This window comes from Somniosus microcephalus, chromosome 1 (genome assembly GCF_052327205.1).
Source record: "Somniosus microcephalus isolate GS21.2 chromosome 1, FLI_Smic_1.0, whole genome shotgun sequence".
Classification (NCBI taxonomy): domain Eukaryota; kingdom Metazoa; phylum Chordata; class Chondrichthyes; order Squaliformes; family Somniosidae; genus Somniosus; species Somniosus microcephalus.
The window spans coordinates 255,000,099-255,023,805 of NC_140987.1; the positions used below are offsets into that span (position 1 = coordinate 255,000,099).

At 47.3% G+C, this 23,707-nt stretch overlaps 1 protein-coding gene and 1 pseudogene across 1 annotated transcript in view; both read right to left on the reverse strand.

The window, feature by feature from the left end:
- entrep1 (endosomal transmembrane epsin interactor 1) overlaps positions 1-5,907 on the reverse strand; it is a gene marked incomplete at its 5' end in the record, with an annotated part of 57,281 nt that extends 51,374 nt beyond the window's left edge. Inside the window, one exon of the mRNA XM_085984172.1 lies at positions 5,758-5,907. Coding sequence (XP_085840298.1) covers positions 5,758-5,907 — 150 coding nt within the window. The remainder of the gene's footprint in view (positions 1-5,757) is intronic.
- A 5,694-nt stretch (positions 5,908-11,601) lies between these two features.
- Positions 11,602-13,309, reverse strand: LOC147124731 (beta-crystallin B1 pseudogene; annotated as a pseudogene).
- Positions 13,310-23,707: the final 10,398 nt, after the last annotated feature.

Sequence of the window (23,707 nt, forward strand, 5' to 3'; positions counted from 1 at the left end):
AACAGAAAGGCAGAGTATTTCCTAAATGGTGAAAGATTGTGGAATGCAGATGCTCAAAGGGACCTGGGTGTCCTTGTACATGAGTCACTGAAAGTGAATGTGCAGGTGCAGCAAGTCATTAGGAAGGCAAATGGTATGCTGGCCTTCATTACAAGAGGATTTGAGTACAGGAGTAAAGAAGTCTTACTCCAATTATATAGGGCCTTGGTGAGACCACACCTGGAGCACTGAGTACAATTTTGGTCTCCTTACCTAAGGAAGGATAAACTTGCCATAGAGGGAGTGCAACAAAGGTTCACGAGATTGATTCCTGGGATGGCGAGACTGTCGTATAAGAAGAGATTGAGTAAACTAGGCCTGTATTCTCTTGAATTCAGAAGAATGAGAGGGGATCTCATTGAAGCATACAAAATGATTACAGGGCTTGATAGTGTGGATGCTGGGAGAATGTTTCCCTTGGCTGGGGAGTCTAGAACCAGGGGCCACAGCCTCAGGATAAAGGGTAGGCCATTCAGGACTGAGATGAGAAGACATTTCTTCACACAGAGGGTGGTGAATCTTTGGAATTCTCTACCCCAGAGGGCTGTGGACGCTCAGTCATTGGGTATATTCAAAACAGAAGTCGACAGATTTCTGACTAGTAAAGGCATCAAGGGATATGGCAATAGGGCTGGTGAATGGAGTTGAGGCAGAAGATCAGCCATGATCTCACTGAATGGCAGAGCAGGCTCGAAGGGCCGAATGGCCTACTCCTGCTCCTATTTCTTATGTTCTTATGTTCTTAATTCTGTGTATTGAGCCCGAGTTCATTCCTGAAACTGAGACTGATTTACTATAAAGCCTTTTCTCATGAACTGTGCAAACCTCCAACAGGCTGAATGTTCAGCGTTAGAGAGTTGTTAACAAGCCTCCAAACCAGCATAAAACGTGGTGCTTAATATGGGCAATGACTTATCTGCAATGACTTTTAGAATCTATTATACTTGAACCAAATTAGAGCAGAGTGGCATCAAATGTAGTGCAGGTGTGTAAAAGGGGAAAGTATTTCTAGTTTCTAGTAATTCAGTACATGCAACGGAACACAAAAAAGGCTGTTTCTTCCAGGCATTCCATGTCATGGATTATTTAGACCTGGATTAGCATTGCCTAGATTGGTGTGGATTTCGCAACAGAATTCTTCAAGCTTAAGGATTGTTCTCCTTAGAGCAGAGAAGGTTAAGGGGAGATTTGATAGAGGTGTTCAAAATCATGACAGGTTTTGACAGAGTAAATAAGGAGAAACTGTTTCCACTGTCAGGAGTGTTTGTAACCAGAGGACACAGATTTAAGAGAATTGGCAAAAGAGCCAGAGGGGAGATGAGGAGAATTGTTTTTATACAGCGAGTTTTGATGATCTGGAATGCGCTGCCTGAAAGGGTGATGGAAGCAGATTCAAGAGTAACTTTCAAAAGGGAATTGGATAAATATTTGAAGGGGAAAATTTTGCAGGGCGATGGGGTAAGAGTAGGGGGGGGTGGGGGGAGTGGGACTAATCAGACAGCTCTTTCAAAGAGCACGATGGGCCAAATGGCCTCCTTCAGTCCTGTAAGATTCTATGATTTTACAGCGTTTGGTCCCAAATTGTGCCAATACAACATGGGTTCTGTTCAGTTGGATTCCTGGCCTGCTCAACCCTACACAACAGGCCATAAATTTGTAAAGCTCCGAAAACACAGAATTGAGAAATAACAACGAAATCCACTAAATTCACGCCTTCCAAACTGCTCACATAGGATCAGGTGGCAACATTTGATGAGACTGAAAGCTATTCGCTCTAAAGTACTTCATGTTGTTCCATCTGTGCTCAGAGTTGTAGCAATGAGGCCATGTGTTAGGAGCAATGGAATCCATTGCAGACTACAGAAAGAGCTTGATTGTGTGTCTAACCGTGTGCCTGATGCTCACATTTGATGCTCTCCTGAGATGTTAAACCGAAGTGCCTTATCCCTGGTACCATTCCAGTAAATCTCCTCTGTACCCTCTCCAAGGCCTTGACATCCTTCCTAAAGTGTGGTGCCCAGAATTGGACACAATACTCCAGCTGGGGCCGAACTAGTGTTTTAGAATGGTTTAGCATAACTTCCTTGCTTATGTATTCCGTGCATCTATTTATAAAGCCTAGGGATCCTATACGCTTCCTCCTTTTTAAACAACCTTCACAACTTGTCCTGCCACCTTCTGAGTAAGTTTCCGGCTACTGTATATTCTTTTACATCAAGCCAGCTGATCTGTTGTAGCATCAAAAGCTGATCATACCAATTGATTGCAGGATCTTGGGGTTTACTCTCTAGGAGATATTAAGCAGGATTTAGAGGTTTCTGCTTTCAGTACCAAGGGTCTGATCCCTGGGGTGCACAGTCCTGCTCTGAGCCCCACACAAGGCAAAGCAATGTCAGCTTTGGGGTCCCAACTTTCTGTTGGGTGAGGGGACAGAGGTCTCCGCTTTGAATAGCCATGGAATTAAATGGCTGGACAGGGTATTGTGGGCTTGTTGCTTCCTGGTATGGGGAGAAAAACCTTGATATTAAGTCGGCAGCCCAGATGGGGCTTAGGAATTTAGGAACAGGAGGAGGCCATTCAGCCCCTCAAACCTGTTCCGCCATTCAATTAGATCATGGCTGATCTGTACCTTAACTCCATCTACCCGCCTTGGCTCTGTAATCCTCAATACCCCTCGCCTAACAAAAATCTATCACTCTCAGTTTTGACATTTTCAATTGACCCCCAGCCTCAGCAGCTTTTTGGGGGAGAGAGTCTCAGATTTCCACCACCCCTTGTGTGAAGAAGTGCTTCTTGACATCACCCCTGAATGGCCCAGCTCTAATTTTAAGGTTATGCCCCCCTTGTTCTTGACCCTCCCACCAGAGGAAATGGTTTCTCTCTATCTCCCCTATCAAATCCTTTTAATCATCTCAAACACCTCAATCAAAAAGGGCTGATCTAATCATGGTGTTTAAAATGATAAAAAGATTCGATAGGGTAGATACTGAGAAACTGTTTCCTCTGGTGGGGGAATCCAGAGAAATCCACCACTCTGTGTGTGAAGAAGTGCTTCCTGACATCACCCCTGAACGGCCTAGCTCTAATTTTAAGATAATGCCTCCTTGTTCTGGACTCTCCCCAGCAGAGGGAATAGTTCCTCTCTATCTAGCCTACCAACTTCTTGAATCATCTTAAACTGAGGGTGTTTCTGGGAGCAAGCTTCCACAGGCTTGGTGTCGCCAGAAGCGTATTTTTTTCATAACGACCAGCCAACATTTAAACACAAGTTACTCAAAGAAATCCTGACTTAAGGATCTGAAACCGGTGCAGAATTGAAATGTGTATCTGGCTTTGTGCGTTTGTGGATTGGAGGGTAGCTAATGTTACCCCACTATTCAAAAAAGGTGGTAGAGAAAAAGCGGGGAAATATAGACCGGTAAGCCTGACATCGGTATTGGGGAAAATGCTAGAGTCTATTATAAAAGATGTAATAGCAGAGCACTTGGAAAGCAGTGACAGGATCGGACAAAGTCAACATGGATTTACAAAAGGTAAATCATGCTTGACTAATCTACTGGAATTTTTTGAGGATGTAACTGGTAAAATAGATAAGGGAGAACCAGTGGATGTGGTGTATTTGGACTTTCAGAAGGCTTTCGATAAGATCCCACACAAGAGATTAGCGTGCAAAATTAAGGCACATGGGATTGGGGGCAAGGTATTGACTTGGATAGAGAACTGGTTGGCGGACAGAAAGCAAAGAGTTGGAATAAACGGGTCATTTTCCGAGTGGCAGGCAGTGACTAGTGGGGTACCGCAAGGATCGGTCCTAGGACCCCAGCTGTTCACAATATATATTAATGATCTGGATGAGGGAATTGGATGTAATATCTCCAAATTTTCAGACGACACAAAGCTGGGCGGGAGGGTAAGCTGCGAGGAGGATGTCGGGAAAATCCAGTACGATTTGGACAGGTTGGGTGATTGGGCAGAAACATGGCAAATGCACTATAATGTGGATAAATGTGAGGTTATCCACTTTGGTGGCAAAAACAGGAAGGCAGATTATTATTTGAATGGCAATAGATTGGGAGAAGGGGAAGTGCAAAGAGACCTGGGTGTCCTTGTGCACCAGTCGCTGAAGGTAAGCATGCAGGTGCAGCAGGCGGTTAAGAAGGCAAATGGTATGTTGGCCTTCGTAGCAAGAGGGTTCGAGTACAGGAACAAGGATGTCTTGCTACAGTTGTACAGGGCCTTGGTGAGACCGCACCTTGAGTATTGTGTGCAGTTTTGATCACCATACCTGAGGAAGGACGTTCTTGCCATGGAGGGAGTGCAGCGAAGATTCACCAGGCTGATACCTGGGATGGCAGGAATGACGTATGAGGAGAGATTGTGTCGATTGGGCTTATACTCACTGGAGTTTAGAAGATTGAGAGGGGATCTCATCGAGACCTATAAAATTCTGTCAGGTCTGGACAGACTAGATGCAGGAAGGATGTTTCTGATGGCCGGGGAGTCCAGAACCAAGGGTCTTAGTCTAAGGATAAGGGGTAAGCCATTTAGGACTGAAATGAGGAGGAATTTCTTCACCCAGAGAGTGGTGAACCTGTGGAATTCTCTGCCACAGAGGGCGGTGGAGGCCAGTTCATTAAATATATTCAAGAAAGAGTTGGATATGTTTCTTGAGGCTGAAGGGATCAAGGGATATGGGGAAAAGGCGGGGACAGGGTACTGAATTTGGATGATCAGCCATGATCACATTGAATGGCGGAGCAGGCTCGAAGGGCCGAATGGCCTACTCCTGCTCCTATCTTCTATGTTTCTATGGGCTAGATTTTCAGTATAGACAGTTTTGGGGCGCTAAGCTTAGCGCCCGCCCGAAGTTATCGCCCGCCCCAAAGTAGCGCCCCGTTGCCGGAAATTCAGTGGCTTCGCCCTAAGAGGTTGGTGGAGCGCTAAAAGAGGCGTTCCACTAGTATCTTTAGGCGCTAAGCCGGCGGTGGAGAGCGCAACACCCGAGCTCGGGCGCAGCGCACGGCAGACACTCTGGTGCCAGTGAGCTCTTAAAGGGGAAGGGTGCATGTGTTTTTTTCAAATGCAAAGTCTGGTGGGAGGAGGAGGAGGAGGAGGAGGAGGAGGAGGAGGAGGAGGAGAAGGAGGAGGAGTGATGTGGTGGCCGGAAACATAAATACACCGTTCACAACAACACACTGGTTACTTCCGCACAACACATGCAGAGTGCCTTTTATACGAGTGCCCTTTAATTTGCGCTCCCCAGGGTGTGTTGCGTTCCATTTTACAAACGCTCTGGACGCCAGCCGCACAATGGGGCGGTCCGACTGAAGTTTGGATTCGGGGCGGCCAAAGGGCGTTGCACGAGGATGTGACGTCATTTTCTGCGCGCGCATCCGGGCGGCCGCTAAACTTTGCGCCGGCGCTAACGGGCAACTTAATTTGGGGCGGGGCGCAAACTGCGCTGCGCCCAGGCGCTACACGCATAGCGCCCGAAAATCACTTCTCTTAAGGCGCTAACTGCTGGCGCAAGCAACTGAAAATCTAGCCCTATGTTTCTATGAAACACTTTTTTTTGGTCCGTATTGATTTAATGAATCCCATTGTTCCTGTTGATTTGGTTTGCTTACTTGGTCAGGATTTACCCAGAATTTTAGTTAGGAGTTTTCCAACGGCACTTTGCAGTTTCTCAGTGGGTTCCTCGTTAAGTCTGAACTGTACCTTAAGCACAAGTCGGACAGTGTCACAGGAGATGGAGAGAACAGGGTACAATATCAGAATCTCCTTCTTATCGTTGCATTTTGTTGCCTGGTTGTCTTCACAGCAGAAGCAACTATTGCCCTCAACAATCTTGACCTTTAAAAAGAAACAGAAAAAACATTAGAGGTGTGATAATTAGAGATGCAACACCTGCCCTTTGACCTCTGCCCTTCCCACCATCCAGGGCCCAAAACACTCCTTCCAGGTGAAACAACAATTTACTTGTACTTCTTTCAATTCAGTATTTTGCTCACGATGCGGTCTCCTCTACATTGGGAAGACCAAATGCAGATTGGGCGCTCGCTTTGCAGAACACTTGCGTTCAAGTCCGCAAGCGTGACCCCGAGCTTCCGGTCACTTGTCATTTTATTTCTCCGCCCCACTCTCACTCTGCTCTCGGCCTCCTACACTGTTCCAACGAAGCTCAACGAAAGCTCGAGGAACAGTACCTCATCTTTCAATTAGGCACTTAACAGCCTTCTGGACTCAAAACTGAGTTCAACAATTTCAGCTCATAACCTCTGCTCCCATTTTTTTGGTCAGCAGCTATTGGCAATGATTCTGCTATTCCCATTTACACCTCCTCTAGACCCATTTTTTGTTTCTTTACTTGTCCCATTACCATCTCCTTTTGCCTCGCACCATCATCCCTTTTGTCCTTTAATCTCTCCTGCCTTCCACCCTATCACAGACCTTCCTTTTTGTTATTTCCTCCCTCCCCCCTTTCCCTGCCCCGTACTTGCTTAAAACCCATTACATCTCTAAGTTTTTCCAGTTCTGACGAAAGGCCACCGATCTGAAACGCTGGCCGCGAATTTAATTTGCCTGTTGGGGGTGGTGGGGGGGGTGGTTGGAGGCGGGTCTGTAGCGAAAATCGGAGAAATTGGGGGCGGGCTGTGAACCCGCCTCCATCCCGCCTCCACACGACTTTGGGAAATGTCGGGTCAGCCGTTCCCAAACTGACCTGACACCAAACGGCAGGACAGGCTGTTAAGGCAGGTTACAGGTCGTTAATTGGCTAGATAATCCTATTTTAAAGGGCTGATCTGATTTTGGAGGTTTTTTAACATGCTGCCCGCCTTCATAAAAACACGCCAGCTGAATCGAGCCGGGTTGAGCGAGGACCTGAATTGTTGCCAGCTGCTCGAGCAGCTTAAAAGCAGTCCTGCAATCTCTCATCCTTTCACATGCCACAACTTAGTGCTTTGAGGCTTGGGAGACATTTTGCAGCTCAACTAATCTTGTGAGTGTTGAGTCTGAAATCCATCTGCTGTGTGACCTCCTTGGAAGACCCTCTGGCCACTTTGTCTGAGCGCACACAACCTCCATTCCTTGACTGAGATATATACCAGCGGAATGGGAACCATTTATACCCTCTCATCCTGGTCGTCAGATTCGGAGGAAGAGCAGCTACGGCAGCACCACAACCAGGCACAACAGCAGCATCAGCACCAGGAGCACCAACCTTCTCCTCACCCACCTGATGATGCACAGGGCAGAGGGCATCAGCGCAGGACTGCACCTCGCCGCAGGAGATATCCCCAACACAGGGTTTACAGGCCGAGTATGAGTTACCTCAACACGAGTGAGCAGCAGTGCCAAAGGAGGCTGAGACTTTCGAGAGAGGTAGTCGCTGACATCTGTGCAATGCTGCACCAACACCTGGAGCCCAGAGGAGCGGGTGGACACTCCTTACCAGTGGCTGTCAAAGTCACCACCGCACTCAGCTTCTTTGCTTTGGGCTCCTTCCAGGGATCAGCTGCAGACTTCAACGGCATCTCCCAGTCGACCGCACACACCTGCATCATGCAGGTCACCGATGTCCTCTTTGCAAAGGCGCACAATTACATCCACTTCTCCACGGATGAAGCAAGTGTAACTGCGCGTGCGGTTGGCTTTGCAAATGTGGCAGGCTTGCCAAGAGTGCAGGGCATCGTAGACTGCACACATGTAGCCATTAGGACTCCCCATCACAACCCAGCTGTATTTGTCAACCGCAAGGACTTCCACTCCCTGAACGTCCAGCTGCTATGCAACCACAGGAATATTATTCATGCATGTTTGTGTCAAGTACCCTGGCAGTTGCCATGACTCCTTCACCTGCAACATTCTACTGTGCCTCAGCTCTTCCATCCGCCAACTCAACTTTCCAGATGGCTACCTGGCGACAAGGGCTACCCCCTGAAAAAGTGTCTCATGACACCGATGAGGAGGCCATCAAACGAGGCTGAGGAGCGGTACAATGTGAGCCACATTTCCACCAGAAGCATCATAGAGCAAATCCTTGGCTCTCTCAAAATCCGATACCGATGCCTCCACAGATCTGGTGGAGCCCCATAGTACGCACCAGCCACAGTGTCCAGAATCATCATGGTCTGCTGTGCCCTGCACAACATTACACAGCAGCGCGGCTTAGTGCTGCCTGAGGAACAAGTGGCTCAGCACAGAGCCTCCTCGGAAGAAGAGGAGGAGGATGAGGAGGATGCGCGCCTTGTGGGTCTGGATGTGACCAATGCAGCAGCCCTCGAGCTCATTGCTGGTCGTCATGCAAGGGATGCACTCATCCATGCCAGGTTTGCGTAAGCTTGCTCTTCAACCACAGGTGGCTACCATATGGCTATGAATGTGTAGACGACCTTCCTACAATGTCATACATCATCTCTGCAATAAACGGTTGTTTCCTATCACGTTCACCATCATCATTACAAATGCAAGTCGCCCTGAGCCCTCAATGTGTAACTTCCATTTCCCAGAACACATAGTCCAGAAATTCAACTGTTTGCCATCACTTTTGTTTAATACATTCACAAAAGGATAACAATGCAAAATATTAAACAGAACCAAAGACAACAGAACAAAACACCCAAGTGAGTCCCCTTGTGACTATAGGTGCTTTATCTTCTTCTTACACATACTTCTACGTGGTGCTTCCCCTGTGGCTTCAGCAGATGTAGAGGCACCTTGCTGACTAGGATGCTGTGCCTGCTTAGACGCCTTTGGCGAGCATCCTCTGGGTTTGGGAGCCTGGGAGGGCTCTTCAACAGTCTGCTCTTCCAGCAGCTGTGCAGGGGCTGAAATGGCCATCTCAGTTGGGTGCGCAATGTGGGTCTCTGACCAAGGGCTCCGCAGTGGCATGGTCATGTGAGCACTTGGAGAGGAGCCCACACTTCCTTGTTGCCTGTCACCAACATCCCTCTCATGGGTCAGCCGCACTTCAGTGCTAGCAAGTGGCTGGAGAGCACCTTGCTGCACATCAGGGGGAACATGAGGACCCGTCTCTGTACTGACAGTCCTTATAACAAGGACGTCCATGAAGCTCTAGTGTCTCTCCTCAATGGATGCCCATCTCTCCTCCATAGCAATTTATTTAGAAGAGACACCATGTTTTCGTGACTCTGGCGACTTACGGCGGCTGCCACCCTCTCCATGGTGGAACGTTCATGCGCCATTGCCTCCACCAAGGCAGTGTTCATGTTAGAGATGGACTCCTCCATTCTCTGCACACTCACAGTTATCCTGGATGCAAACCCTGTCAGAGAGTCCTGCACTTGTTCCTGGAGTCCCAGCACCGCTCTCTTTCTGGATAGCCCCAGAGGCACAGCATCTACATGCAGCTGAGCAGAGCTCGGAGAGTCCTGCGACCTCCGACGAGGACTCTCCACTGCTGTCACTGTCTCCACCATCTGCTGATGCTCACTTGTGAGCTGTGATACACCAGGTGACAACACTACTCGAACTTGCAAACGCCTTGCTGAGGTGTGCGTTTCTGCGCTGGTGCTGGGTGCGCTGAGTAATGGTGATGCTTCTTCCTCAGAGGCTGCAGGTTCCTCTGAAAAGTAGTCTGGCTCTTCATCCTGGATCGTGGGGAGGGGGCTGCTCGATGGTCCTGAATAAAGACATGATTTAGACATCTGATATTGATGTAGCAGACACATCCTTTTGTGCAGATGATACAAAGTCAATCTCTATGAACATCATATGCCATTGCAGTCAATCATTAAATGTCAATGAGAGGGATGAAACTCTATTCTGTCACCAGCTTCATCTAATGCCCCCGTCTCTCCATCCCTCACTTCCAGCTCCTCACCACCTCCAACGATTTTGTGCGCGGCCTCCTCAGCACTTGTCAATGTAGCAAGGGATGGTGTGCCTCCTCCTGTCTGTGATCTCTCCCTCTTATTGTGGGCTATCTTTTCCTGCAAGGAGGGATACAAGTGGAGTTTCAACGAGAGTGATGGAGTGACTGTGAAGAATCCATAACATAGAAGGTTAGAGGGAGATGAGGATGGAGTGAGGTGCCAAGAGGAAGCTGCCTCCCTGTGCTTTGTTAGTTGTTGTCAAAGTATAACAGTGAGAGCGAGTGTGAGGGGTACATAGCAGGATGGTGAAGTGATTCAGTAGAGAGAGAGAGATGGATAGGTAAGGGTGCAAGGGAAGTAAGGGTATGTGGAGGAGCAGGTTTACAACGCAGAGTGCTGGTGATGAGAAGAGAAGGGAAGCAGATTGAAGGTAAGTGTGATGGGATACTCACTTTTGATGATCGCAGAAGATTATTAAACCATTTCCAGCACTGGATCCATGAGCGTGAACATATGGACCTTGCGCTGACCTCCTGAGCAATGTGCAGCCAGGCTGCCTTGGTTTGCTGAGGAGGCTTCCTCCGGCCATCAGGAGAGAACAGAATTTCTCTGCGCCCTCTTACTCCCTCCATAAGAGTTTGGGGGGAGCCCTCATTGAAGTGTGGAGCAGCCTTAGGTTTGGAAGCACTCATGGTGGCCTTGCCACATTCAGACACCAGAAGAATCAAGAAATGAATGGCTGAGGCTGCATGGGACGCTTAAAAACATCTGCACCAATGACGTCATCAGAGGCGGCTAACAGACCCGAACCCAGTCATTGGACCGGACAGCGTGCACCACTGCATTTAAGGGGCCAATTAAATTAAAATTGCAACTCGGGAGCGGCTGCAGCCGACAGCGGGTCCGGACCCCGCCCACCAGGCAACCCGACTCCAAGCCGCCTCCTCAATTAAATTCGCGGCCGTTAACTATGTTTCTCTCTCCACACATGCTGCCATATGCTGAGTATTTCCAGCACTTTCTGTTCTTATTTCAGATGTCCAGCATCTGGAGTATTTGGCTTTTGTATAAGAGGCGTGATAAGATGGCTAATTTAATTCAACACTGGGCGGCTACATGCAATCATATTGTCTGACACATCCATTATTTGTCAACTTTTGCCAATTCACACCTAAACATTTGACACACTGCTGGGCATTATTATCTTATAATATACACTGACTGTTATTTCTTGGTAGCGATGTTAAACCAAAGCCTCATCTGCCCTCTAAAGTGGATGTAAAAGATACCATGATACTTTTTTTTATGAAGAGCAGGGGAGTTCTCCCCGGTGGGTAGCACTCTCACCAGTGAGTCAGAAGGTCGTGGGTTCGAGTCCCACTCCCGAGACTGGAGCACATAATCCAGGCTGACACTCCCAGTGCAGTACTAAGGGTGTGCTGCACTGTCGGAGGTGCTGTCTTTCGAATGAGACGTTAAACAGAGGCGCTGTCTGCCTTCTTGGGTGGATGTAAATGATCCAGTGCCACTATTTTTCAAAGAAGAGCAGGGGAGTCCCCGGTGTCCTGGCCAATATTTATCCCTTAACCAACATCACAAAAAACAGATTATCTGGTCATTATCACATTGCTGTTTGTGGGATCTTGCTGTGTGCAAATTGGCTGCCGCATTTCTCTACATTGCAACAATGATTACACTTCAAAAGTACTTCATTAGCTGTAAAACGCTTTGGAACGTCCTGAGGTCCTGAAAGGCACGATAGAAATGCAACGTCTTTCTTTACTTGTCAATGACCTTTAACTTATGACCCTTGAATTCAGTTATGTCATCACATTTTGCAGATTTCTGAGAAAGTAGGCCCTAGTTGCCCCTGGTTTGACCTATATATAGGATGTGTGTGTGTGTCTGCGGAATGTACTGGCACTGTATTGTCAGTGCTGAGGTAAATATAGATGTCTGAACTTTCAGCGCCATGATTGAAAGATTTGTAAAGCAACAAATGAGAACAGGAGAAAAGCACTTTCCTTTTTTTTTTAAGTCAAGTTTATTTTTCACAAATATTTCATTCTTCTTTGTACAGCCGGTTTCAATCTGGAGCAGCCCATCAACAGATTCTAATCCCCCACTGAACAACCTGCTCACAATTCAACAGTGCAATATATGCAGAGTCTGATGAATGTCATTAGTTAAGAAGTATTCTAAAGTTCGTTGGTGTCAGTCCCGTTATCCCCCTTCAGGCCTTCCCCCAGGCAGCTCGTCTTTTGGTTTCTAAATAAAACAGCCAACCTTGTGCCATTGTCCATCACGGATTCGACGCATGGACTGAATCTGTGGCTGCCGGCCACCCCACTGGTTCCAGTGCCTGTAGTCATTCTTCTCAAACAGGTACTGGTAGCCGCGGTACCCTGGGTACTGGTAGCCTACCCACGACCCGCAGGTCACGTTGGCACTGCCGACCCTGTCGGTGAAACCGTAAGAGAACAGGCTGGGAAGGTCGTTGTCGATGATCTCCATCTTGCGGCCCTTGAACTCGGCCATCTCGAACAAGCAGATCTTGTGCTGCTCTGACTCCATTAAGATGGGCCTGAAGGACATGACGTAGTCATTCCTGTGGCTGTTGGACCAGGAGTCCCAGCGGGGATATTCCCCTTTCTCCAGGACAAACATCTCTCCGCAGAAGTTGGCCTGCTCGTAGATAACCCAGGGCCCAGAGTCGACGCGAATCGACCCCACTCGTTCAAAGCCACTGTTGAACAAATTTGTGCATTCGCTGGAAAACTCCTTGCAGCGGCCCTGGAAGTTTTCCTGCTCGTAGATGAATATCCTGTAAGTGCTCATCCCCATCTCGAGCTTCCTGGGCTGGAGATTCTTCCGCTCAGACTGAGGAGTTGTGCGGCTTGCTTTCTCTGACATGGCTGCTCTGGCTCTGCTTGTGGAGGCTGGAATGATAATCAGAGGTTCTTTGGCCACCTCTTTTATATGCTGCGTTGAGCTGAGTGGAGGATTACTCAGACACAGAGGAAATGCAGAATCAACAGATCCGAGAGAATGAAAACCCCAGTCATCAGGAGTGAGTGCACGTGACACGGAAAGAGTAAAAGAGAGAGAGAATGGGAGAACGAGAGAGTCAGCAAGACCTGGTTTTGTTCTAATTCAACACACTGCATAGAATTCTGGGAAGATCAGTGAAGAGTCCTAATGATTAAAATCATATGGATCCCAGCTTTCCACGGTGATTGCTATGATGTCGGATTGTGGCTATTTCCAGACAATCCGATAATTGTTTTTTAAAAACTTGCATTTCATGACCTCAGGATGTCCCAAAGCGCTTTACAGCCAATGAAGTACAGGTAGACTATCCTTTATCCGAAAACCTCGGGACCAGCCGTGTTTCGGTTTTCGGAAAATTTCGGATTTCGGAAGGTATTTTATAAGACTGGGAAATTTGTTGGGGGTGGGTCGGCGGGGGGTCGGGGGTGGGGGTCGTCGGGAGTCGGGGTCGGCGTCGGCGGGAGTCGGGGTCGGCGGGGGGGTCGGCGGGAGTCGGGGTCGGCGGGGGGGTGGGGGTCGTCGGGGTCGTCGGTGGGGGTCGGGGGTGGGGGTCGTCGGGGTCGGCGGGGGGGTCGGCGGGAGTCGGGGTCGGCGGGGGTCCGCGGGGGGGGGTTGGCGGGGTGGGTCAGCGGGGGGGTCGGCGGGGGGGGTCGGCGGGAGTCGGGGTCGGCGGGGGTCTGCGGGGGGGTCGGCGGGGGTCGGGGTCGGCGGGGGTCCGCGGGGGGGTCCGCGGGGGGTCGTCGGCGGGGGTCGGGGTCGTGCGCCACTCTGGTCATGTCGTGCGCACGACTTACGCTGAACGAAAAAACCTTCGGTTTTTAGAGGGTTTCGGTTTTCGGAAGTTCGGATAAAAGGTAGTCTACCTGTACTTTTGAAGTGTAGTTACTGTTGTAATGTAGGAAATTGTAATTTTTTTTGTGATGATGATTGAGGGATAAATATTGGCCAGGACACCAAGGAGAACTCCCCTGCTCGCCTTCGAAATAGTGCCGTGGGATCTTTTATATCCATTGAAGAGAATAGGATGGGGCCTCGGTTTAACGTCTCATCCGAGAGACAGCATCTCCGAGAATGCAGCACTCCCTCAGTGCAGCACTGCGAGTGTCAGGTTAGATTTGGTGTTCAAGTCTCATGGAGTGGGGCTTGAACTCACGACATACTGACTCAAAGGCGAGAGTGCTACCTACTGAGCCACGAGCTTCTGCTAAGTGTTAACTCCCTGCTGCTAAAAATGTGGTGCCACAGCTTTATAGCTTTTCTTACTGTGTCCTGAATAACTTTGATTGATTGCAAAAAGCTATATCGCTCTCAGTTTGACCATCAGATTTATTATTTGCTTTTGCTTTTTTGCTCTGACAGAATAAGCAATATATAAAATTGCTATGATTGCTGTTTCAGCTTTATTTATCAATGATTGCCTAGATGTGACCTCAGTACTGGGCATGCAATGGACCTGTGGAAGACACAGTTCCTGACAGATGTGGGTGAGCCGCAGGTTTGTAGGAGACAGAAATGTAGCCTGCTCCAAGGTGAAAATGGTGCAAAAAAGAAAAAAGAAAAATGGCAGGGGGGGGGGGGGAACTCTCAGGCCAAGATATTTCGCAACCTTGAAAGAAGAAAGGAAAGAAAAAAGAAAAGGATAAAAAAGACTTGCATTTATATAGCACCTTTCATGACCTCAGGACATCCCAAAGCACTTTACAGCCAATGAAGTATTTTTGAAGTGTAGTCACTGTTGTAATGTAGGGAAACGCAGTAGCCAATTTGCGTACAGCAAGATCCCACAAACAGCAATTAGATAATGACCAAGGACACCGGGCAGAACTCCCTTGCTCCTCTTCGAAATAGTGGCCTTCGGATTTGTGCCTGCTCGATTGGTTGATAGTTACGAATGTAACCTTTCCCTCTGGTCATGAAGCTTCCTGATGTCAGAGTCATTTCTACACAGGGCAGCTTACAAAAAGGTCGCAAGACTGACCTGCACAGGTCAGCTCAGCCCTTAGCCCACCGTGGCCAAAACTACATGGAAGGCCCGACAGCAAGGAGTGGTGGCTATTTACATTTTGCTGGTGGTATCACTTCATCTCCTGGGGCTGCGGAGCACAGCCACTCCACAAGGGAATGGTAGCATAGTGGTTATGTTACTGGACTAGTAATCCAGAGGCTTGGACTAATAATGTGAGTTTAAATCCCACCATGGCAGGTGTGAAATTTAAATTCAGTTAATTAAATAAATAAATCTGGAATAAAAAGCTATCATTAGTAATGCTGACCATGAAACTACCAGATTGTAGTAAAAACCCATCTTGGTTGACTTATGGAAGGAAATCTGCCATCATTATCTGATCTCACTTGTATGTAACTCCAGGCCCACAGTAATGTGGCTGACCCTTAAATGGCCTCGCATGCCACTCAGTTGTAACAAACTGCTACAACAATAAGAATAAAACGGGACTTGGCACTGGGTTCGGACATAACAAAGGCACACCCAGCCCAATTGAGCCTGCAAAGTCCTCCTCACTAACATCTGGGGACTTGTGTCAAAATTGAGAGAGCTGTCCTACAGACTAGTCAAGCAACAGCCTGACAGAATTATACCTTTCAGCCAATGTCCCAGACTACTCCATCACCATGCTATGTCCAGAGTTAGTGGTATACAGTCGGGAGGGAGTGGCCCGGGGAGTCCTCAACATTGACTCGAGGTCTCATGGCATCAGGAAACCTCCTGCTGATCAACACCTACCGCCCTCCCTCAGCCAATGAATCCGTACTCCTCCATGTTGAACACCACCTGGAAGAAGCACTGAGGCAGCAAGGGCACAGAATGTACTCTGGGTGGGGGACTTCAATGTTGGCTGAGTCCTGAAGGACATAGCTGCCAGACTGGGCCTGCAAGCAGGTGGTGAGAGAACCAACACGAGGGGAAAAACCTACTTGACCTCGTCCTCACCAATCTACCTGTCGTAGATGCATCTAGTCCATGACAGTGTTAGTAGCAGTGACCACCGCACAGTCCTTGTGGATACGAAGTCCAGTCTTCACACTGTTGCACCACCTCCAAGGCAAGTATATCCTTCCTTAGATAAGGAGACCAAAACTGTGCACAGTACTCCAGGTGTGGTCTCACCAAGACCCTGTACAATTGTAGCAAGACTTCCTTACTCTTATACTCCAAATCCCTTGTAATAAAGGCCAACATGCCATTTGCCTTCCTTATTGCTTGCTGTACCTGCATGCCAGCTGTCTGTGTTTCTTGCATGAGGACACCCAAAGCTCTCTGAACACCAACATTTAAAAGTTTCTCACCATTTAAAAAAGATTGTTTTTCTATTCTTCCTGCCAAAGTGAATAACCTCACATTTCCCTACATAAGAACATAAAAGAACATAAGAAACAGGAGCAGGAGTAGGCTAATCGGCCCCTTGAGCCTGCTCCACCATTCAATAAGATCATGGCTGATCCAATCTTCGCCTCAACACCACTTTCCCGCTCTCTCCCCATACCCCTTGACTCCCTTGTAGTTCAAATGTCTGTCAATCTCCGCCTTGAATATATTCAATGACTCCGCCTCCACAGCTCTCTGGGGTAGAGAATTCCAAAGATTCACGGCCCTCAGAGAAGAAATTCCTCCTCATCTCCATCTTAAATGGGCGACCTCTTATTCTGAAACTATGCCCCCTAGTTCTAGGTTCCCCCACTAAGGGAAACATCCTCTCAGCATCCACCCTGTCAATCCCCCTCAGAATCTTATATGTTTCAATAAGATCACCTCTCATTCTTCTAAACTCCAATGATTATAGCCCCAACCTGCTCAACCTTTCGTCATACGTCAACCCCTTCATTCCAGGAATCAACCTAGTGAACCTTCTCTGCACTGCCTCCAATGCAAGTATATCCCTCCTTAAATATGGAGACCAAAACTGTACACAGTGCTCCAGGTGCGGTCTCACCAGCCTCCTGTAAAGTTGCATCAAAACTTCCCTACTTTTATACTCCATCCCCCTTGCAATAAAGGCCAACATTCCATTAGCCTTCCTAATTACTTGCTGTACCTGCATGCTAACTTTTTGTGTTTCATGTACTAGGACCCCCAGATCCCTTTGTACTGCAGCATTCTGTAGTCTCACTTCATTTAAATAATAATTTGCTTTTTCATTCTTCCTTCCAAAGTGGATAATCTCATACTTTCCCACTTTATACTCCATCTGCCAAATTTTTGCCCACTCACTTAACCTATCTATATCCCTTTGCAGATTCTTGGGGCTGGATTTTCATTGAGGAGTCGGGATTACAACTTTCGGGGTTGTAGTCCCGCCTCCATCGAGTTCTAGCCAATCCATGCGATTTTGACTTGATTGACTTTATTGAGCCCGCCCAGCGGGCTCAGCAGGCCAATTAAGGACCACCCGGCAACAGGTGACATCACAGATTAAAATTTCATCTGTCAAGACCTTTTGACAGCTGTTTGAAGCTGTCAAACACTGACAACCTGTACTCCAGGTTAATTCCTTCCTCTCAGGGTGATTTAGAGATCTCCCCAGAACAGACAGCAGAGGCTGCAGATTTTGACAGCTGGCGGCCATTCTGCTTTCTGTGCCGGTGAGATGAGAGACTCCCGAGACCTGAAGGAAGGAAGGCTGTAAAGGTAAGTAAAGGTTAGTACTGTAGAACTTCTTTAAACACTTAACACAGACCAAAGACACTTACCTCTGCACTCATGCATCCATCACTCACCTGAACACCGGACATCTCGACCCCTCCAAGCCCTTCATCCCGACGGCCCGCCTCGCTAACTTGGCATGGTTTGGAGGTGTCGGGAATCCCACATTTCAAAAATGAAAATAGGGATTAGGCTAAAAACTGCCTGTTAACTACCTGTTAACAGGCAGTTAATTGGCACTAATCCCCTTTCCACCTCGGGGAGGCGGGTCCCAGTGCGGGGCGGGTACCCGCCTCCTTTGAAACTGGCATAGAGGCGGGTTGGGGGCGGGATGGGGGCGGGACCCCTGATTTCGGGATTTTAAACCCCCACACGCCTCCAATCCCGACTCCACGGCCCAATGAAAATCCAGCCCTTTGTGTCCTCCTCACAACTTGCTAGCCCACCTATCTTTGTATCATCAGCAAATTTGGCTACAAAACACTCGGTTCCTTCATCCAAGTCATTAATATAGATTGCAAATAGTTGAGGCCCCAGCACTGATCCCTGTGGCAACTCACTAGTTACTGATTGCCAACTCGAAAATGACCCATTTATCCCGACTCTCTGTTTTCTGTTAGTTAGCCAATCTCCTATCCATGCCAATATATTATCCCCAGCCCTGTGCGCTCTTATCTTGTGTAGTAACCTTTTATGTGGCACCTTATCGAATGCCTTCTGGAAATCCAAATACACTACATCTACTGGTTCCCCTTTATCCACCCTGTTTGTTACATCCCCAAAGAACTCTAGCAAGTTTGTCAAACACGATTTCCCTTTCATAAAACATACATTATATACTCCATCTGCCACCTTACTGCCCACTCACTTAGTTTATCTATATCACTTTGCAGACGCTTTGTGTTCTCCTCACAGCTTACTGTCCCACCTAGCTTTGTATCGTCAGCAAACTTGGATACATTACACTCGGTCCTTTCATCTAGGTCATTAATATAGATTGTAAATAACTGAGGCCCCAACACTGATCCTTGCAACACCCCACTAATTACAGCCTGCCAACCTGAAAAAGATCCGTTTATCCCTACTCTCTGTTTTCTGTCCATTAACCAATCCTCTATCCATGCTATTATATTACCTGCAATCCCATAAGCCCTAATCTTGTGTAATAACCTTTTATGTGGCACCTTATCGAATGCCTTTTGGAAATCCAAATATACTACATCTACTGGTTCCCCTTTATCTACCCTGTTAGTTACATCCTCAAAAAACTCTAATAAATTTGTCAAACACGATTTGCCTTTCATAAAACCATGTTGACTCTGCCTAATCATGTTATGATTTTCTAAGTGCCCTGATACCACTTCCTTAACAATGGATTCCAGCATTTTCCCGACGACTGATGTCAGGCTAACTGGCCTGTTGTTCCCCGTTTTCTCTCTCCCTCCTTTCTTGAATAGCAGTGTTACGCTGGGACCATTCTCGAATATAGGGAATTTAGAAGATCAAATCCAATGCATCCACTAACTCTTCAGCCACCTCTTTTAGAACCCTAGATGTAGGCCATCAGGTCCAGGGGATTTGTCAGCTTTTAGTACCATTAGTTTCTCAAGTACGTTTTCTCTACTTATATTAATTACACTAAGTTCATCACCCTCATTAGACCCTTGGTTCCCCACCATTTTTGGTATGCTTTTTGTATCTTTTACTGTGAAGACAGATACAAAATATTTGTTTAACGTTTCTGCCATTTCCTTATTCCCCATAATAATTTCTCATGTCTCAGCCTCTGAGGGACCAACGTGTAGAAGAGCATGCCAATGAACAGCACCAGGCATAACTAAAAATGCGGTGCCAACCTGGGGAAGCTGCGACACAGGACTACATGCATGCTAAACAATGGAAGCAGTGTGCTATAGACAGAGCAAAACGATCCCACAACAAACGGATCACATCAAAGCTCTGCAGTCATGCCACATCCAGTCGTGAATGGTGGTGGACAATTAAACAACTGATGGGAGGAGGAGGCTCCATGAACATTTCCATCCTCAATGATGGCGGAGCCCAGCACGCGGGTGCAAAAGAGAAGGCTAAAGCATTTGCAACCATCTTCAGCCAGAAGTGCCGAATGGATGACCCATCTCAGCCTCCTCCTGAGGTCCCCACCATCACAGAAGCCAGTCTTCAGCCAATTCGATTCAGGCCACGTGATATTAAGAAACGACTAAGCGCAGTGGACACAGCAAAGGCTGTGGGCCCCGACAATATCCCGGCTATTGTGCTGAAAACTTGTGCTCCAGAACTAGCCGCGCCTCTAGCCAAGCTGTTCCAGTACAGCTACAACACTAGCATCTATCCGACAATGTGGAAAACTGCCCAGGCATGTCCTGTCCACAAAAAGCAGGACAAATCCAATCTGGCCAATTATCGCCCCATCAGTCAACTCTCAATCAATAGCAAAGTGATGAAAGGTGTCGTCGACAGTGCTATCAAGCGAATCCCCCAACATCAACATCCTGGGGGTCACCATTGACCATAAACTTAACTGGACCAGCCACATAAATACTGTGGCTACAAGAGCAGGTCAGAGGCTGGGTATTCTGCGGAGAGCGTCTCACCTCCTGACTCCCCAAAGCCTTTCCACCATCTACAAGGCACAAGTAAGGAGTGTGATGGAATACTCTCCACTTGCCTGGATGAGTGCAGCTCCAACAACATTCAAGAAGCTCAACACAATCCAGGACAAAGCAGCCCACTTACCACCTAAAACATTCACTCCCTGCGCACCGTGGCTGCAGTGTGTAAATTTTCAAGATGCACTGCAACAACTCACTAGGGCTTCTTCGACAGCACCTCCCAAACCCACAACCTCTACCACCTAGAAGGACAAGGGCAGCAGATGCATGGGAACACCACTACCTCAAAGTTCCTCTGCAAGTCACACACCATCCTGACTTGGAAATATATCGCCGATCCTTCATTGTCGCTGGGTCAAAATCCTGGAACTCCCTCCTTAACAGCATTATGGGAGTACCTTCACCACACGGACTGCAGCGGCTCAAGAAGGTGGTTCACCACCACCTTCTCAAGGGTCAACTAGGGATGGGCAATAAACGCTGGCCTTGCCCAGCGACGCCCACCTCCCAGGAACGAATAAAAAAACAATGGCTTTCCATGTCTCTGGAGACACATGCACGGCCTTCATTGTATTATGGCACTGCCTCTGAAGACAGGTCTACTGCCAACACAGCACTACGATATAAATGGGTGCCAGCTTTGTGACATGTGACGGGTGGCACCATATTTGCTATTTGCTGGGTTTGATGAAGTGCTGTGACTGATGGATAGTGTGACATCTACTGAAGTAGTTGAGTGAGGCATTTTTCAGAGGGGAATCACAGGATCATAGAATGATGCAGCACAGAGAGTTAGCATGCAGGTACAGCAAGTAATTAGGAAGGTAAGTGGAATGTTGGCCTTTGTTGCAAAGGGGATGAAGTATAAAAGTAGGGAGGTCTTGCTACAACTGGTGAGACCTCACCTGGAGTACTGTGTAAGAGTCATGAAAGTTTAAGAAAGTGTAAAGAAGAAAATACCTTAAAATATTGGTTAAATATTATGGTACAGTATGTATGTACATTTGTTTATTATTGATGCATATTCTAGTATAATATAGTTAATTTACCTGATTGACTTGTTGTATTGAGAAACCCCCTCTTTTCTTGTTCCAATAGTATAGTCTGAGAGACCCCCTTTATTCTTGCTCCAATGGTATAGTCCTTAAGCTTGTCACATGATATATCCAGTCATTTTTACAGTTCAAGCACCACGAGGCTAGGAAAGGTAGAAGCTTTGATGGCTATGGAGCAATACAGTTTTTGACCGTGTTTAAATGTGTTTTACTTTGAAATCCTGTTTGAAATGTATTACAGTAAACAGTTAAAAGACAAAGTTACGTTTTGGAACGTTTTATTTCGACACGCGTCTACTCGTTGCTAAAAGCCTCAAAGCTAAAGCTCAGTGGCTGCATACTGAAAACTACGGAGCGCCACTACATTAGTCAAAAACTCGCTCCCTATGAAGGAAAGGACAGAATTGTCGGCGAACGTATATACAGGAATGGTCACGGAGCCAGATGGCAATATAAGAAAGCGAAGGTACAGTGACTGTTACTTGCCTTGTTCATTCTATTCAGAAGCTAGATAAGAGCTGCGGGTAAAATGGCCGCCGCCTCATGGAGCCGTGAGGGGCTTCCCCCGGCTGTACAAAGGATTGTTGGCCAAAAGAGGGAAGTAAAGCTCACCCCAAAGGCAATGGAAGAGAAGTTACATAGAAGCATAGGTGCAAGGAGGGCTAAATTAGCTCAGATAACTGGAAAAATGAAGGTAATTGATTGTCTCATGGAAGATAATGCTAATATTGAGAAAGTTGAAGACATAATGCATTATGATTTCTCCAAGTTGTATGAAGAATTTACTGTACTCAATGAAGATGTATTAGCACTTTTGTCTGAAGGTGAGGGAAATGCTGATCAGCACAACTGGTTTGATCTTAAATCATCTAACATTAAGGACTATGTCAAGGCCACAGAACAGTGGATGTTGAAGATTCGTCAAGATACTGATACAGCAGAGAAAGATAAAGATGACGATAAAGTCGGACCAGATGATAGCATTTCAGAGATTTCAGCCAGAATGAGCAAAAATTGAAAAGAAGGTAGCTCTGTTACTGGACACAGGTCAGTCGCTTCTACCACATGCTCGTCACAGCGCATGAGAGAAGAGGTTGAACGGGCAGCGTTGATGGCGCGCGCAGCATCTTTAGTGGAAAAGCAAGCTCTTGAACGGGAAGCAGCTTTGCAACAGGCCCAACTGCAGGCCCAACTGAAGGCTAAGAAAGAACAGCTGGAGCTAAAAACAGCTATTGCGGTCTCAAATGCCAAGTTGAGAGTGTTTGAAGATTATGAAGGCTCACAGGATGGCATGAACGACTACTGCCAGTCAATGGTGTCACACAGAGTTGGATCCAGGGCGCCTTCAAGAGTTAAAAGAGAGTCTGAAGACCATCTCCTGGCATTACAGCGTGGAAGAGAGGCCTCTCCACTAACAGGAGCACGTGCTGCTGCCCCAGACGTCAGACGGTCTAGACTAGACCATGCTGATGACCACCAGAGGCCTGAAGGCACAGAGAGAAGCCTATACCGAGTGATGCAGCGTCAGAACGAAATTACAGAGATGCTTGTAAAACAACAGAATCTGTTTCGACTCCCTCAAAGGGACATACCAGTGTTCCAAGGCGACCCACTCAAGTATAAGCCCTTCATCAGATCCTTCGAACAAGCCATTGACTCCAAAACAGAGAGCAGCAGTGATAAGTTGTACTACCTGGAACAGTACACCAGTGGTAAACCACAAGACCTGGTCAGAAGCTGTGAACACATGAGACCGGACCGGGGATACATAGAAGCCAGGAAGTTGCTGCAGGAGCACTATGGTAACGAGCTGAAGATAGCCACTGCATATATTAAAAAGGCTATTAAGTGGCCACAGATCAGATCGGAGGTTGGGGAGGCATTGAACACATATGTTCTTTTTCTCATAGGATGTCGCAACACCATGGAGGATGTTGAATTCATGGAAGAAATGAACAATCCTATGACTATGAGAATCATCATCTCTAAGCTTCCTTACAGTATGAGAGAACAATGGAGAGGAACAGCCTTTGAGATAATGGAGAGACGGAAAGGTAGAGCCAGGTTTGCAGACTTAGTGAATTTCATAGACAAACAGGCTAAAGTTGCTATGGACCCATTGTTCGGAAACATCCAGGATGTCAGCCCAACTACTGATGGAAGAGTGAAAGCCAAGCCTGCTGAATCAAAGACTCTCAGGAAAGGTGGTTCCAAGTGAAGCAGCTTTGCAACTATCATCACTCAAGCTGGAGAAGAAAAGTCTCAGAACTCATCTCCCAAAAAGAGCAGCACAGTGACGCCTGCTAATGCCTTTAGAAGCCATGTTTATTCTGCCAGAAGAATCACACATTGGATTTCTGCAGTGACATCAAAGCACAGCCACATAAAGACAGAATTTAATTTCTAAAGTACAATGGCCTATGTTTTGGATGT